This window comes from Trachemys scripta, chromosome 10 (assembly GCF_013100865.1).
Source record: "Trachemys scripta elegans isolate TJP31775 chromosome 10, CAS_Tse_1.0, whole genome shotgun sequence".
NCBI lineage: Eukaryota > Metazoa > Chordata > Testudines > Emydidae > Trachemys > Trachemys scripta.
The window spans coordinates 76,874,168-76,892,357 of record NC_048307.1 but is presented as its reverse complement, the minus strand read 5'-3'; the positions used below and the strand labels follow the sequence as shown (position 1 = coordinate 76,892,357).

Sequence of the window (18,190 nt, the reverse complement as noted above, 5' to 3'; positions counted from 1 at the left end):
GCGGTTCGCTGCTCCAGGCCAATGGGAGCTGCTGGAAGCGACGGCCAGTACGTCCCTCGGTCCGTGCCGCTTCCCGCAGCTCCCATTGGCCTGGAGCAGCAAACCGCGGCCAGTGGGAGCCGCAATCTGCCGGATCTGTGGACGCGGCAGGTAAACAAACCGGCCTGGCCCTCCAGGGGCTTTCCCTACACAAGCGGCGTCCCAAGTTTGGGAAACACGGCTCTAGACCCAAGGGGATATGCGCTCAGAGTGTTTACATTGCTGCATTTAATCTCACTATATTTTAAAAATGCCAGTTGTTCAGTCTTCCCTTGCTCTGTCTTTGCAGTGTGCCCCAGCGCTTGTGGCAAACGGGCTTGCACAGACCAAAATGAATGTTGCCATCCCGAGTGCTTGGGGAGCTGCACTGCACCTGACAACAACACGGTTTGTGTGGCCTGCCGCAATTATTACTACGAAGGAATCTGCGTACCCACCTGCCCACCGAACACCTACAAGTTTGAAGGCTGGCGCTGCGTTACTAAAGACTTCTGTTCCAAAGTCCCTGCTACAGAGATAAGTGACTATGAGAAGTTTGTGATCCACAATGATGAGTGCATGGCAGAGTGCCCTTCTGGATTCATACGCAACGGGAGCCAAAGGTAAAGGAAATACACAAGCTTGCATTGTTATTCATACAGTTCCCTGTGTGATTTTTAGAAAGATAACCCCCCCAGTTCCTTGGCATTAACTGTCTAAGGGCCTGATCCCATGTGGTGCTGAGCATCTTGGTCTCCCGCTGACATCAGTGGAGATAGAGTATTGTCAACACCATGAGGATGAGGCCTTTAAACTAGACAATAGCCCAGTGAAAATGGCAGTGGAATAAAGTGGGCGGGATGGAGATGGGGAAGAGATACCAGTAATCAATGGAAAGGAGATTCTGCTCTTGGAGAGCATTGCCACACAGAGCAGATTGTAAAAGTAGTTTTGTTTCTCGTGTTAATTGGTTGTTTACTGACGTGTACTGGCATTCTGACTTTTCTGTGTGCAGGTCTCTTATGTACACTCACGTTCATTGCAGCCATTAGGTCTCTGCATTTTCTAGTTCACCGTCTTTTTCCTGGAAAATGCCAACTCTATCTTAGTTCAGAGAAATAATACCAGTAGCTGCCATGCTATTTTATGACTAGGGCCCTACAAAATTCACAGTCCATTTTGGTCAATTTCATGGCCCCCAGAGTTTTAAAATCAGTCAGTTTCACGTTTTCAGAGGTTTATATTTGCAATTTCATGATGATGTAACCTTGGGGGTTCCAACCCAAAAGGGGATCATTGGGGTTGCAAAGCTGTTATTGGGGGTTGCAGCATTGCCACCCTCACTTCTCTGCTGTCTCCAGAGCTGAGCTTCCTGCGGCTGGGGGAGATAGCCAGAGGCAGGTCTGATTTCCCCGTCTCCCTTCCCAAAGCAGCTGTGCAGTGGAAGAGGAAGGTCCTGTCCCTCCCCAGCCCGCCAGGACTAGCAGCTAGGAGCCCCCGGCTGGGGCACTCCCAGCAGACACATCCCCACTTCCGGGAACCTCTGATCTCCCCCCCAAGAGCAACCATGCAGGGGAAGAGGAAATCGTGTCCCTCCCCATCCCGGCTGGGACTAGCAGCTGGAGCTCGGTGCACAGTAGAGTCTCTACCCAGCCCTGCCCCTTCTCCTCCCCTCACCTCCCCTCCCCTCCAATAGCTAGATTTCATGGGGGAGGTCTGATTTCACGGTCCATGATGTGTTTTCCATGGCCGTGAATTTGGTATTTATGACTAACTGTCATAGGGAACTGTTTATTACAGGAATATTACTCTGATTTTTGTCAGTCATATTCCTGGAATTTAAAGATCGTGGAGTGATAGATCTGTTGTTGGCTTGCTCACTTTGCCAGCAGCCAAGGCAACAATCTTAGTTGCCCACCCATTAATCCAACGGCACTAAGAACTGTTATTTCCTAGCAATTGCTAATATAGAGGAATTCTCAGTAGTGTAGGACTGCATTGAAAAATGTCTCCATATAAATGGTCTGTATCATAGTTTTTCCTTTATTTGTGCAGGTTAGTTTTGTTCAAGGGATGGAAATCTCCACCATTTGCTTTATTAACCTAGAGAGAACGAGAGAGTATCATCCAAACAAACATCTTCCTAGGAAAATTTCCAGTTCACATTTAGATGCAAACAGTGTTACTGTTTGCTAGCTTGAAGCCAGATGTTTACCTGAGAAACTGTTTTCCTGCTGTCTGGCCTGAGCGTCTAGTAGCGGCTGTTTAAAAACACTCTCATAAAACAGTATAGACACAGCTTATCTTATCATAGTTTTGTGTTCAGCCGCAAAGGTGGAAAGGCATAACTCAAGGCCAGTGAACGTTTTGTCCCCCGGTTTCCCAGAGCTGGTATTAACCAACAGTTGCAAATAAGGAGTTTCTAGCATTCTTTGTACCTTTAGTTGAATGCCTCTTGCATGCCTTCAGTTCTTAGGACATTATGCTGTAGCATTTGAAATAGGAGCTCATGACTAAGAAATGAAGGCTCCTTTCTTCCATTACATCAGTGCACGTTTCTCCAAGCTGAAGAAGAAAGTGGGTTCAGTTACCCTTTAGTTAACAAATAACAAATCCATGTTTACCAGTGTGCTGTCAATGGCCTTCCTTTTCAGAGCTGGGGTTTTCTTTCCCTTTGCTTGTCTCCCCTCTACCCACACACACAGAAGGTATAACGTGAATATAAGTTAAAAATCACTGGTACTAATGCAAGATGGAAAAGTGGTGAAATAAAACAAGTGATGACGGGGTTATATTTTACCTGGAAGGAAGAACAATCCCATAGTGTCACATTGGTGGCAGTCCATTTGTACATATTGAGGTTAGTATATGGATAGTGTTTACGGTAGAGCTGTCCTTGTTTTGGTTCATGTTTGCTAGACCTGAACTTAAAACTTTGGTGAGAAGGGGTGGAGGAGAATTCATGCAAATGTTCACATTCTGGCCCTCCCCCCAGTTTTAGTATGGAGCTATTTCAGCAGGTCTGGGCTGCTTTAGGAGGTCACTGTGGAATTGTCTGTCTGTCTCTCTCTCTCTCTCTCTCTCACGCCAACATATGCATGCTGAGGCTTGCGTTTTCCAAAGGTGCCTAAGGGAGTCAGGTACTGGAGGCTTACCTTCTTAGGCTCCAGCCTTATTTCGGTAGCAGAGATGTTTGCTAGAGGGCCACCAATGCCTGAGAGAGGGCAATGACTTCTTCTGTATTCTTGATCATTTGTCTTTCAGTTATGTTATATTAAGTGTAGACAATGACTTGCACTTCGAATGCCCTTCATCCAGAGGGATACCACAGCATTTCATAACCTGATTTACAGACTGTGTGTGTTGGAGTCACGTTACTCACCACTCCATTGCAGTCACCAGGATGGTGAAATATGGCCGCAGTTTAACAGCTAGCCATGGGGCTTGTAGAATTAATACTACACAACAGTTTAGGATGGGAAGTGACTAGGAATAGCATAATCTATGCAACTGATTATGGGAGTGAGGTTTCTGTTTTCTGCTCAGTTGTACCTTACAGCAATTTTTCCAGTCCTTTGGTACTACCTTTAAAATCCAAATTGTGACACTGTTTTATTAGGACAATAACCTCATTAGGAGATTTCTCTAATAACCATTTTCCCTTGGGCATGTATTTATGAGGGTCACATCTGCTCATAGAACCCATGCAGTCCTGCCTGGGTGCATGAGATATTTGCTTTTCTGCTAGGCCTCTTCTGAAAAATGGCCACTTTCCTCCCAGTTTGAGGGATTTGTATTTTGTTAGGTTGCAGATAGAGAAGTTCTTGCTTTCCAAACAATGCAGCAACAGTCTGTTGTGGATTGAGAACCATGTGTTTTTGTTTATTTCTGGTCTCCCTTCCTTCCCAACAGCATGTTCTGCAGCCCCTGCGAAGGGCCTTGCCCAAAAATCTGTGAGGAAGAGAAAACAAAGACCATTGATTCCGTCACATCAGCACAAATGTTGCAGGGATGCACCGTCCTCAAGGGGAATCTGCTTATTAACATCCGCCGTGGGAGTAAGTAATGTTCCTCCTGTCTGAGCCTTTGATGAGGGTCCTTTAACTTTCTGTTTTCTCTTTGAGTGTATCAATACAAAAAAAACCCAAACCTGTAAGTATCCTCAAGAGGATTGTTTGCTTTTTAATGGTGCTCCTTCTGCGTTAAGGGTTTCTGCTGGAATCCTCGACATGGCGGTGTTCTCTGGCATGACTGTAGACCAGGTATTTAGCCAGTGGCAAAGCTTTCCTCCCTGTGCGTGAGATAGTGAATACCCCTGTTTAAATTCTAACACTGCTCTGCCCAACGCTCATTATTACTGTGTTGGTCATATCTGGTACGTGTCCTAACATAAATGAACTCTGGATACGATTTGTCAGAGTAGTGATTCATCAGCTGGGGAAATTCCAACAGACTCTGAGCTTTAAAAACCATTGTAAACTTGGTGGTTTGAAATATACCTCCCTATGCATGCATGCAAAGGAGTGTGTGGGGTGGAGTTCCTTGAATTTTTGTGCCTGTGCTAGATGGATTGAATTGCCTATGAATACCAGGTTTGCTCCTAATTACCAAGGGGGTTGGAAACAGTTGTATGTGAATTGTTTTAATTATGTGTTTCACATATTTAAGTAGAATCTGAACTTCTGCAGGGAGATGGTCTGAAGAACTTTTATTTAAGTTAACCCAGTCAGCTCACCCACCCTCTGGAGTAATTGATTTTATTCCTGAGTACTATACAGTAACGTAAATTGTCTAGTTTAATGCTTAGATATTATCTCAAAGAATTGAAGAGTATTCCTAATCTACACCCTCCCAACTTCTTTCAGGTGATAACTGGCCACGTGATATCCAGTCTGAACTGCTGTGCACACAGAACTTAATTTAGTTTTAGTGTTCTGCACCAGAAGCAAACACCCAGTTTCCAAGCTCCTTGCCCATTTTGGAGAATGCCCCTTACACAACTACAGTGTAACTATTATACAAGCTGTAGAAAATCTGACTGTGAGCCAGCTTCATTACATGAAGATGTTATGGCTTTACCTTTATTGTTTCAGCATTCTAGGAGTAATGGCTGCTTAAATGATATAGTTATAGCTACACTATTTTTTAAATGGCCAGTAAAAGTCCTGTGCTTTGGAGATTAGTATCCTTTCTGTTTGTTGAGAATAATAGCATAACTCTGTGGGGCTACTCTTAACCTCCCGTCTGATGCCATGCTCTTCAGTGGATCATTTCAGCCTGATCTAATGAATGAACTTCACCTCTGTCACCGAGAGTAACAGCAGTTGCAGTTTCACAGATGCCTAAATTTACAACTGCACATGAGTCTTTTCAGTCTTGCCAAAAGGTTGGCTGTTGAAAGCTCAGAATTTGGTACTGGCACTAGTATGGAATATTCATGCAAAGGAAACAGATCAGTAAGAAAGTTATAAATGGAGTTCTGATAGTGCCTTGTTTTGTGCTCCACCTGTCTGCCTGCATAGGTAAATAATGATACGTGCTGGTCCGCAACAAGATGAATCTGTATTTTGTTTGCAAAAGCAGTGAATGTAATAAATACTTATTCTGATATGCTAACCATGCATTGAATAAAATGCTGAGTTAAACTTGTATGAACTAGCATTTCCTTTTCTTTCATGTAGACAATATTGCTTCTGAGCTGGAGAATTTTATGGGTCTGATAGAAACAGTAACTGGGTATGTGAAGATTCGCCATTCCCATGCACTAGTCTCCCTCTCTTTCTTGAAGAATCTGCGATATATTTTGGGAGAGGAACAGTTGGATGGGTAAGTGTTCAAATACAACGAACTAATATTTGTAGAGGCAGCTTTGCTTCCACAGAAAGCCATGGAAAATAAGTCTTACCGTGAATACTTTGTTACCATCTATATAGTCTACACCTCCACTAATATGCAGTATTTGTCTCCTACTGAACAACCATTGTACAATCATTCATTTGATCCTCTAGCATGCAAGTAGTTGTATGAAGATTATAAAGATGTATTTATGGTAGCCCTGCTAGCTGCTTTCTCTTGTAGAGAGATTTTTTTAGGGAGATGTACATTTGTAAGCATCATTTTCTGTTCTGTTAGACATGTTCTGTTTTTTGATGCTCTACTGCATTCAGAAATAAACATCTCCAGAAGTCATTGCTCTTTTGGCATTGCGGTTTATTAGTGTTGTATCCTTAACAGAGGTCTATGGAATGTCAATTGGAAGAAAACAGGTCACTAACTGCAAGATAAGGGAGTGCGGCTGAAACTAGCTTGTGTAGCCGGAAACTGCACATAAGTGAGCCAGCCTCAAAATACTAACGTGAAACTAATTCTCCTTATCTAAAGCCAGAGAAACAAAATATGAGCCGCTAAAGTAATGTTGGCTGATAAACATTGTGAATTTGTCCTAATTGTGTAATATTCTGTGTAATATGCTTTTAATAGCGTGTCATACAATTGCTATCTAAAACACCACCTATCATCCTCACCCCTGAAGGTAGGTGCTGAAAGAGCAAAGGTAGGTTTAGCTCCTGCAAAACTTTAGTTGGAGATGCTTAGGTGGGGGGCTGATCCGTTGGGAAATTGCTGCGCTCCCTTTCTCTCCCCAAATTAAGTAACTTCCCAAGTCCAAAACGACACTCCGGAGAAGAAATGAGCCTTCGTCGCTAATGAGAGATCCAGTAAAATAAGAATTTTGGAAAATCATTTAGGAAAAGGTGGTGGGAAGGTCATGGGAAAGGTTGCATGTCTCTGATTTATCTGCCCTGACAGGATAAAGTTACAGCATAAGGGATTCTTCACAACCTCCCTCTCTTTCTCAGGCTACTCTTTGGTCAGTCTTAAATTCTTAAAATTCCACCATCTGACAGAGCAAGTTAAAGGGCAGCTCTTCATTCTGCACTTGAAAAGCACACTGTCTTTTTCAATAAGAACATTTGGCTCTTTGGAAAAACATGTTTCTAATTGCAAATCCAAGAGGCTTGTCACTTTGCCTAGAACAAGGCTCTTTCAGCTACTTATGATGTGGCATACTCAAGCAGATACTCCAATTATAAATTTGTTTTTGCCTTCTTTTAGTAAGTAAGTTCATAGTAATTATGTTTATGGAATCTCGTATGTTAGCCAGCATAACTGATAGGAAAGAAACAGCAGTGCTATGATTCAGGTTTTAATTCTGTCTGCCTGATTCCACAATGGAAAAACAAACAGTGAAACTTAGAAAAGAGGAAAATAGGGGTGCGTGGGGGAAGCAAAATTGATCCATGCTAAGGAATTATTGCAATTGCCTGCTGCTTGGGTCAGGAACGGTCTTCCTCTGTGTCTGGAAAGTACTTACACATTTGGGACACTGTCGCAATCTGAAAGATAATTTTTCAAAAACATTCCGCTTAAGGCAGACACCTGGCATGAAAATTCCAGCCCAAACAGCTAGTTGGGCAACGTTATAAGCAACTGAAAACAGGGTCTTAACTGCCCTAACTATAGCAGTCACTGCCAGCACTGCATATAATACATACAAAAAATTATATTGAAAGAACATGAAGGCTGTAAAGTGAAGCCCTTTTATTTTTGTTTCCTCGCTCTCGTGGTTGCCTGTGCAACCTTAATTTGGCCCCCTTGCGCTGAGATAAGATGCATTATGATACTGTCTTTAATTAAATGACCACAGCCTCTTTTTTTTCCCCTCCACAGGACCCCTCCCTCATTCTGTGCATGGTGCTGAGGGAAAAAAAGGCAGCTTGTTGGGTATATTAGTTGGCGGTTCCTTCATGGAGCCGGGAGCCAAGGCATTTGCTTGGTGCAGTTCACAAACTCTCCCAACATCCCTCTTTTTTGCAGTGAGAGGGAGACCCTGGTACACATCTAGGTAGAGTGCATCAGGCTACAACCCCTCTTCCAGAACCTCTTACTGAGGTTCCGGCTGCACTTTTCCGTGCACTTCCTGGCATTGGCACACCTCTCCCATGGCCCCACAAAGTCACAGGACCTCCTCTTCAACCTCCTTCTGAAGATGGCCATCCATCACACCAGAAGGAGGAAGTTGGATTGGGGGGAGGAACCTCTGCAAAAGCAGGGACTTATTTCTATTCCTTGTTCAGTCACACCTCCTAGCAGAGTTCCTCTTAGGCTAGGTCTACGCTGAATCGGCGGGTAGAAATCGATCTCTCGGGGATCGAATTATCGCGTCTCGTCGGGACGTGACAATCGATCCCCGAATCAACGCTCTTACTCCACCAGCGGAGGTGGGAGTAAGCGCCGTCAACGGGGAGCCGCGGAGGTCGATTTTGCCGCCGTCCTCACAGCGGGGTAAGTCAGCTCCAATACGTCGAATTCAGCTATGCTATTCGTGTAGCTGAATTTGCGTATCTTAAATCGACCCCCCCCCCCCCCATAGTGAAGACCTGCCCTAAGTCCACTGACTCTTCAGATGCCTTTGAGGAGCAGTGGATGCTGTTGGGGGGGGGGGGGGGGCGGTTTTTGTTCAGTGTCCCCATCTGCTCACCTGATTTTCACCTTCTGACTTCCACACCTGCCCCTGTTTTTTTTTCATTTGTTGTCCCCCACAAATACTTGTGGCCTGGGTTCACTAGCCCCTCTCCCTTGGTGAAGGGGAAGGCCGTTAGCTATGGGTGGGCTTACGCCTGCTGTCTCCTGGCACTACAGTAGTTACCTTCCAGCTTCTGCCACAAATGAAGAAAAAGTCCTACAAATGGTCCCATATACGGCACTGCCCTAATTCATTCCCTTAGCATTGTTGATCCGGTGCACTAATGAGACAGGTCCTGTGGACAAAATTGTATGTGATCATGTCATTAAAGACTGTCATACTACTTATGTCCAAGGGACTGAATTAAGGTTACACAGGCAACTGAAATTATTTCCTCACTTTTCAGAGCTTGGCTTTCCAACTTAAGTAAGATTCTTTGATCATAGTTTTTTGTACATCATTTCAAAGGTAAAAGTAAATTCTATGGGAAGCTATAACAACTCCCCCATCGTGCCTCATTAGTAGAGTTTGAACCCTGAACCTTCAGCTTGAGCTACAGAACTAACTACATAAATTGGCATAGGTTATTTCAGTGGTAGGGAATGGGCTACCCAGGGCCCTGTGCTGAGTTCAGGGGGAACCTGGTCCCTGGGGTTTTTGCTGGGAGCCCAGCCTGGTGCACTTCCGTCCAATGTCGTTTATCTTTCTTCTGTAGGGATGAGGGGGCGAGCTGTGCAATCTTCCTTTGTTGACTCTGGCCTTTCCCCCCCTAAAGCTACAATCAAGGGTGCCAATTGCGATGGTGGCTTGTGTGTTGTAGACTCTTGTCAACCTAGAAATGGACACTAAGCAGTTCATTTTTCTTAGACAGCCGAACAGCCATTAGGTAACTTTCAATCAGTGCCAGGTTATCTGAACTGGTTACGGTCATCTAGAGGTGAAAGTTGCATTTACCACTTAACATTATATTAAACTTCAAAATTAAACTGCCTGGCCCATTGCACTGCATCAAAATACATTCATGCCATAGAAGAAGAGGTGTTTCTACAAGATACTACTATTTACAGGTCATTGGTAAAGCTGTGACACAGAAAAAAATTATGGCTCCTATAGGGGTTGTTTCTCCTCCTTGTTTTTGTTTAAAGGACGTTATGAAGAAACTGATGCTTTCTCAGAGACTTCTACCAATAAGTGACCTTTCAAAAGGGAGGTAGAGAACTTGTGCAATGGGGCATGCCAGGTTGAATTTACATAGGGACTCAAGTGCTCCTCTGATTCCCCTGCTAGTTAGGGGAGAGCAAAACACCCCAAAGACGGCAATTGGGTAAAGTGGTGTCATTGAATCCAAACCCACACTTTAAATTAAACACAATAAAGCAATATCTCTCGTTTCTTTCCTTATGTATTTCCCAACAGAGACTCAGTTGTTGGTAGAGTTGCTTCTAGCCCATCTACAGTGTACAGATTTACAGCCGTGCTGCATAATGAAGGGTCTGTTGGTGCTTTCATTATAAACTCCATTTTTCTGTTTGAAAGTCCCATCAGGCAGATACTGTAGAAATAAAGGAGAATGTACCAGTATTGTTATAATATTGGTTATTCGCTGATTTCAGAAGTTTTTTTATGCCGTGGCTTGTTGGGGGAAATATTCTAAAATAATGGGAGAGTTTGATTTAAATTTGAATGGCTTGTAAACCAGTTTAAAAATGTCTTCTCTTCTGATGATGCCTTTTACACACTATTCCATAATTTATTTATTTGTTCGTGCTGCAATATTTCTATTGCGGTGGTACCTAAAACCCCTAGCCAGGGATCTGGGCCCCAGCGTGGCAGGCACTATATGGACACAGACACACACCCTCCGCGCTCGCGTCACATTAAAAGACAGTCCTCGCCTCAAAATGCTCTACAGTGTTTTTTTTTAAAAAGCAAACCAAACATATTCTAAGGATTATTCTGCTCTCCTGCTAATGTTTATAAGCAACTTTTTCTGCAAGGGATAAAGTGATTGGCCCGCTCTATGGGAGCAGCTGTGACATGACAAGATACAGTGTGAAGCTCCTCCCACCCCTCGTTCCCATCTCTCCCTCATTGGCTGTGATTAGCTGGCTAAAGAGCTTTTTGCCCATCCTAGCCTGTTGCAGTACCTTCTCCTCTGGGCTTCTCTGCTGGTCAGTTTCTGTAGCCTGGCCTTCCCTCTGCAGTCAACTCCCAGACTGCTGGGTTGTGCCTGCTGCTCACACTCGCTGCACTGGCCCTTTGTCTGCCAGTCTCTGTTCCTGTCCCGTGGAGGTCACTTCCCTTTCCTGGTCATTCTGAACTGCACATTGCCCTCTCTTAGCAATAGGCTGACCTGGGTTCTTGCCTCTCCCAGGATGAACTGTAGCTCTATCCTTTCCTTTCAGGTCATCCTAAAAAGGAAGGCGGGGGATGCCCAGTAATGATCAGTAGAATTGCTGCCGCATTTTTGTTACAGGGACCATTATACATTTCAGTGCAGATGTATGTAGCACTGTGAGAGTCCCATTGTGGCTGCAGGAGCTATATAAATATGTAAAATGTAGGGTGTTTTAAAAACTCAGCCAGTAGTTGCCCAGTTATCAGTGCGTCCTATGATTTAAGGTTGCACATAAGCTGTGTGATGACACTACCACGTGGGTGCTGCAGAGGATATGAACATCTGTTCACGTTGTTTGTCCTGCCACAAAAACTGGGCCTTGAAGGTCCACAGGCTTCTGCTCATAGGTTTAGACTGCCCTCCTTCAGGCCCCACCCTCCTCTCTTTCGGTTAGTTTCTATCTCAATAGCTGATTGGCAGAAGTTTGTTTTCCTGTTGAAAGTCTTTTATTCTTTCCATGCTGTCTTCTTTGGCATCCTGACATTTACCCCCCCCCCCCCCCCCAAGCTGTAAAGGCCAAAGTCTGATATAATTGTTACGTATAACTTGTATTTCCAGAACCCTGAGTGTGCTTTTTGCCCTCTGCAGCATCTTTTCTGTTTCTGCAATGGCTTACCCATCCTGTGATTGGACTTGTATACAGTATTCCAAATGTGGTTTCATCGGTGCCTCAGATGGTGATCAGAATAGTTCTACTAATTTATATTTGCCGTGTGTATATATACACACCCGTAGAACTTGTTTGCCTTAAACTGCTACTCAGACTTGTGCAGATGGTTTTAACATACTATCCACAGTTCGTCCCAACTCTTTTTTGACCTCTTTGCAGTAGTCTAAAGTACCAACAAGAATGCTTGACTTCATCCAGTCACTTGATTGTCTTGAAAACTTAGTCATGTCTCTTTAAAATAAGAAATGCCACATTTAGCTCTGGTATTTCAAACACAAAGTGATAGGAGGCATTCAATTAAACCTCTTGTGTTAAAACCTGTTGTAATAACCATGAAGGTGTTTTATTGTACTAGCTGCATCTAATCTGAGTCCTACTTTAGGTCTGTCTTTAAAAAAAAAAACCTCATCTGCCGTCATTTATTCCCATGACTATTGATAATGCATGTTTCATCTCATTAAAGATGTTCAGGAAGTTGCAAGCATAGTTTTTGCTCATTGACTGCAAAGAGATTATAGTGTGTGACCCATCCACAGTGTCTCAGTACACATGGTGAGATCCAAGTGCAGTTTTGCATAATGCTTGTAAAAGATGTTCTCTTGGTGAAATCTAGTTAGTCTGACTTTAACTCACACGTATGCGCCATCTTCAACTGTATTAGTCCACAAAAAGCAGGTGTACTCACTGCTCAACCCAAAGCAGTGTCAGGTGTATTTGTTTGGTTAGAAATAAAGTACGAGGTATTTGGGGACACTTGGCAGCAGGAGGAGCAGGCTGTTCTTGTTTTTGTATAGCGCTGGAAGAGCACTCAGCACTTGGCGCTAAGAAGAAAACACAAAGGAGAGAACTGCAGTCCTGTCCCGAAGAGCTTGCAGCCCCAATAAACAAACGATTCCATTCTCTTGGCTGATTCATTGGGTATTCTGAGGTGTCATTGTTGTGTAACGTGGGAGGAAACAATACTGAAGGAAAACTATAAAGGATGATGTTGATTTGCTATCAAACCCATGGTTAGTCTGTTACTTATCCTGCAGAAACTCTTATCGGTGTTGCATAATGTGTTGAGAACAAAGAAATTTGGACTCCATTGATAGGGACACACCAGTGCAAAACAGGGCTTGCACAAATCACAAGGGTGGAGTGTCTTTATATTAGGGGTTTACATCAGTGTAGTTAACATGGCTGCAGGTTTCCCTAATCTTACAATAATCATTTAGACATGCCCTTAATTCCCTCTCCAGTCCCTTCCTTTCCCAACCTCAAAATGAAAATGCTTCTGCGGAGTCTTTTCTGCCATGGATACTTGAAGTGCTCTGGTCTGTACCCATCTTGCCATTTCAGCCCAGTGTGGAATTTACACAAGTAACTTGCATCGTTATTCGTCAAAGTTAAGGTGTGCATGTAACTCTACTCGTGCACTGAGAGAATAGACCCCTCATCGTTTGTTAGAAAGTGGCTGCAGCAGTGGTCAGATTATGATGGTTCAGAGCTGTAAAGCAGTGAAGGTTTGTGCGGTGCTCACATAGTCACATAAGTGTGACTATTTATTACCAGACAGTAGTGTACAAGAGACAGAATACTTGGTAGAGCATACATGATACCTTTTATTGGACCAACAGATAAATTACAACACAGTCTTTCGAGCAAAGAAAACTCCTCATTCAGCTCATGTAACACAATTTAGTAACACAAGAAAGGATGCAGCATTCTCTACCTTTCCATCTTATCTTGATGACCTAAAGTACAGCACACGTTTTTCTGCTATACAATATGCAAGGCTGTCAAATCTCATTAGCAGTTAACGTGGAAAATACATTATAGAGATCTCTTTCAAAGGAACATGTATTGAATGTGGTATGTCAAGGAGTGGGACAGGAATAAAGTACTGTACAATTGTCAAAAGCAACAGAGGGTCCTGTGGCACCTTGTAGACTAACAGACATATTGGAGCATAAGCTTTTGTGGGTGAATACCCACTTCGTCAGACGCGTGTGGTGTACAATTGTATTTTGTATATCATCTTCCGTACAAACTACGTTGTCAAACCCACACTGGAGTAAGGGAAGCCTACAACCAGTGGCAATCTGGGAGTCCCACGTTGCAGCAGTTCCCCCGCTTAACTGTGGAAAAACTCAAGGGAAACTCACTTCCTAGGGGGAAGAAGCATTTGCTCTCCTCTTTGGAGGCAGAGAGACTGGGCAGGTGTAATCAGTTCATGTCAGTAGGAGGATATTTCATTTAAAAAAGAATTGCTCCTGTGTTCAGCTAGTTTGGACAGGAACTACCCATGAGCTGATGGTAAAACTAACTTTGCCTTTTAAAATCTCTTTGTAGGAATTATTCTTTCTATGTGCTGGACAACCAGAATCTGCAACAGCTGTGGGACTGGAACCACCACAACCTGACGATCAAAGAGGGGAAAATGTACTTTGCGTTTAATCCCAAACTGTGTGTGTCTGAGATTTACCGCATGGAGGACGTGTCGGGAACCAAGGGACGGCAGAGTAAAGGAGATATAAATCCAAGAAACAATGGGGAGAGAGCCTCTTGTAAGTCAAAGATCAGAAGGGGAATTAAATAGGAGTGAGGCCTTATACAAGCTTTAAAAATAAGGACAACCACCCCACAATCCTATTGAAGAATACAGAATGTAGAAGTTAGCGATTAAAAGACATATTGTCCATTGTAATTCAGCGGTTCCCAAACTGTAGTCCATGGTCTACTGGTGGTCTGCAGAGTTGGCTGGTCACATATGGATGACTATTTCCAGCTGCTAAATTACATTGATGAAGAAAATGCATTGTTTTCCTAATACAATTTTGACAGCGATTGCTATAGCTACGTGAACACAATTTAAAATGTCCACATTACAAAAGAGTTTGAGAATTCCATCGCTTTGCCACACCACAATATTTCACAAAGTAATCTTTTTTCCTTATTTGTGGTATAATCTGGTTTTTAAAATCTTCAATGATGGAGTTTCCACCACTTCCTTTGCAAGACAGATCCATGACATCATAAATATTAGGGGGGTAGGAGATTATCTATTTAGTTTCCTGATATTGAGGAGACTGCAGAACTTTGTGCCTATTTATTTTAGTGCAAAACAGGTTGCTTTATTTTCATACTTCTGGCTGGCCTCTGCTGGTGCGGATTGCTGCTTGTCAGTTGTTAGAAATATTCTTTAGAATAAATCTGCTGTGATTTGTTTCCGTGTCAAACAGAGAATAACTTGAGAGAAATATTTCCAGTAAGTTCTACAATATTTCAGAGTTACAATGCCTTTGTGTTTTGGGGCTGTGCTGAAGCATATTCACAAAGGGCGTGATCCAAAACCCATATAAGTCAACGGAAGACTCCCATTTGCTTTGGATGGTCTTTGGATCAGGCCTTTTGATTTACAAACAAATTTAAAATCCCATCTGTCCTTTAAGGCTTGCAAAGAAAAGAGGGCTTACAGGCCTGGCTTTGCCCCCTGACCCATACAGCTGATGACATGTTTTGTCTGTTAGGTTGTTTGTGGTGTTCTTGGAAATGAGTAAATTAAAGCATATCATGTTTATAAGTAAAACCCCCTTGTGCTGGACAGTGTTTACAAAACTAGGACACATACACTGCTGACTGTCTCTTTAGGCATGATGCATAAATGCAGATGGTGCAGATCCTTGTTGTGCAAGGAAGGAGTGTGCTTACATTCAATAGACTGAATGCTCACAGTTCTGGAGGAGTTACAGATGCACAGCCAGTCCCTACTACCGTGAAGCCAGTGCCAGCCACTGCCTGTTCCTTAAAACTATTACAAAAAGCTTTCTGACTCTCAGAAGAGAAAAAAGGAGAGAATTAACAAAAGCTAAATTGCCTTTGAAAAGATAGCAGCACCATTAGTGCCAGCGTACATGAGGGTGAAAACCTCTTTATTTTTCAGAGAGTTCTACTAAGATGTTAAAACTCACTCACAGTTGACACTGATCACACAAGTTCTCGGTCCAAGAATTACGTTTTTAAACCAGTTTTGTTTCAGGACTGGATGGCTATTCATCTCTAAGTTGCTGGCTCAAATCCGGCCCAGCCCAGTGTAGTATAGCGACTGGAAGCTGCTGTCATCAAATGGCTGTGCTGTATATGAAATGAGTTTAATTGTTCTCAGTCCAGCGCCTAATGAATAGGAATGCAAAAAACATTATTGCAGTTGTCAGGGGCTGCATGGGACATAGAAGCTGATCTTTCCTTTTACCCCAGAGTGCGCTCACTTAAACTGAGTGCTTACACTTATAAGCAGAATAGAAGACGGAAGCATGTAGTGCTAACTGTACTGGTCCTGTAGATAAACAGACTTCCGTTCCCAGAGAGAATCCTGAGCACCTTTTCCCAGCCTTCTAACCACACACTTGAAAATGTTTAATTTTATGAAACAAATTTACGTGTCTCCATGTATCCGAACATTACTGAACCCTCACTAAGTGCTTTGGAATAAATAGAACATATGTAGCAACTAGTAGGTTCCTGCAGTACGGTGGTGATGAGCGCTATCGAGACCCCTAAACTAGATAATACTGAGGCACACAATTTTAAGAAACACAGCAAAACCCAATAATAAAGTTGTGAATCGAACTCATTTTGCCATGGTTACTGACTTGTCATTTGTTTATGCTGTAGGCGAAAGCCACATTCTGAATTTTGTCTCCAACACCACCCTGAAGAACCGGATTAAGCTCACCTGGGAGCGGTATCGTCCTCCAGATTACAGAGATCTTATTAGCTTCACTGTTTACTACAAAGAAGCGTGAGTATACGTGTTCTGAGACTAATGATGTCATTCAGGAAATAACGGGCACAGTGGGTTAGGGTTTCTTTCTTGACCGTTGTGTTTATTGGCTGAATAAAGAATAAAGTGAGTCAGCAAAGTCCCTTGGGCAATTCTTATTCTGTGCAGTGTACTCACTTCGTTCTCGAGTGCCCCTTTCTTACAAGGTTTGTTTTGATACTATGTACTATACCAAAGTGCCGCTAACATAGAGGTGTTTAGGACCTGTTTTCAGGACACTTTCACATTTAAAAAATCCCAAGTGATATAAAATGCTCGCCTATTTTCTGGGTGTTTTTCTGTGTTTGTTGGAATCTCCAAATAATATATGTGCTTTTATGCCAATTAGTTCTTTCTTCTCCCAGCCATGACATTGGCTAGGCAGCAGCATGGATTGGAGAGACAGTTTGAAGTTCTGGTTTGGAGCCTCCGTATTGTAACTAATTGGGCTCTGGGTTATTTAGGTTCTCTAGGTTGGACAGGTTGCTGCAGCGTTTGCTGATGAAGTGCGGTAAGATGCAGGGGAAAACTGACTTTGTTGGGATCTGGTAGACGCTTTCTCACTTTCCTGCTCCTTCCCTCTCCTCCCCGCCACACACACATGCACACATACCAAGCCCCTTTGTATTGGAGATGGGCCTGAACTAGAGCTGATATCCGAATGTCTCCATCCCTCTGTGCCTCCAGTGTTTTGCAAAATGTTTCGATCCAAATGGTGACTTGGGCTCATTTCTCTTTTTCCTTCATATTCAAGTATTTTTCTGACCCGTGTTCCCATTTCATCTGTCACTAAGCAGCTTTCCTAAAGAGGACCTATTGCCAGGGTCCATACTGACCAGCAATTCTTGGTACACCAACCACTCATGAAGGGCCTAACCCTACCTTTTTGTAGTCCTTTCCCTACTCCATTCTATCTCTAATCTCAGGCCAGGTTTTCTCTCTGCTGTCCAGAGATGTTCTACAGTCTCTGTGGAAGTAATAGTTAGAGTGAGCAAGAAACACTTCCAACCAGAAACATCTTAAATCAGTCAGCTGCATTGAGATTCTGCTTTGAAAAGAGAGAGATGTAACAGAGACCGAGCCCGGTGAGCAGGCTGATTGCGTCAACATTCTGGAGCTAAGTTGTGAACAAATGAAGCAGGAATTCTGTTAATACCACAATATGAGTCTATAACATGGTTTGCCTTCAGTATTGACATGTCCATGCTAAATAGTCATTAAATAAAAGTAAGACCTTTGTATATAGTTGTACCAATAATACAATTTAAAATGAATCAAATGTACAAATTACAGGTCCAAACTTGGTTGTTTGCCTATGTCAAGAACTAAAGCAGCCAGTAGGCTATTGAGCTACTAGTCAAAGTGTAGCGAAATCTGGGTTCTTGTGGCTAATGTTCAATCACTGTCCGTAATTATTCTGAGTCGCATCTGTTTAATTTGAGCCCAGATAACCCGTGAATATAAAGTCAGAAACAGTTCACTGTCTGCTTTTGAAAGTAAGATAGGGCAACTGAGTCGGTGTCCTTAGAACAAGTCTTGTTTATGTTTTAAATGACACAGTAATCTACAGCTATGTAACCGAACACATTTATATTGAGTACAAGGAGTTTCCTTTTGTACCTACATGTGACTGTGATTGGTTCTTATGGTTTATCACCACTACCACAAGACAGTAACAGACTGTCCATTTTTTATTGTTTTATGGTTCGTTGTAGTTATATAAGGAGAAATAAGGACTTTTTATTATTCCATTATATGGGGAAGGGATTATTTGTT

The 18,190-nt window shown here is 42.9% G+C and overlaps 1 protein-coding gene across 1 annotated transcript in view; it reads left to right on the top strand.

The window, feature by feature from the left end:
• The window catches only part of IGF1R (insulin like growth factor 1 receptor), a 271,670-nt gene that overhangs the window by 208,247 nt on the left and 45,233 nt on the right, over window positions 1-18,190 (top strand). Inside the window, exons 3-7 of the mRNA XM_034784959.1 lie at window positions 329-641; window positions 3,931-4,076; window positions 5,700-5,844; window positions 13,945-14,159; window positions 16,267-16,393. Coding sequence (XP_034640850.1) covers window positions 329-641; window positions 3,931-4,076; window positions 5,700-5,844; window positions 13,945-14,159; window positions 16,267-16,393 — 946 coding nt within the window. The remainder of the gene's footprint in view (window positions 1-328; window positions 642-3,930; window positions 4,077-5,699; window positions 5,845-13,944; window positions 14,160-16,266; window positions 16,394-18,190) is intronic.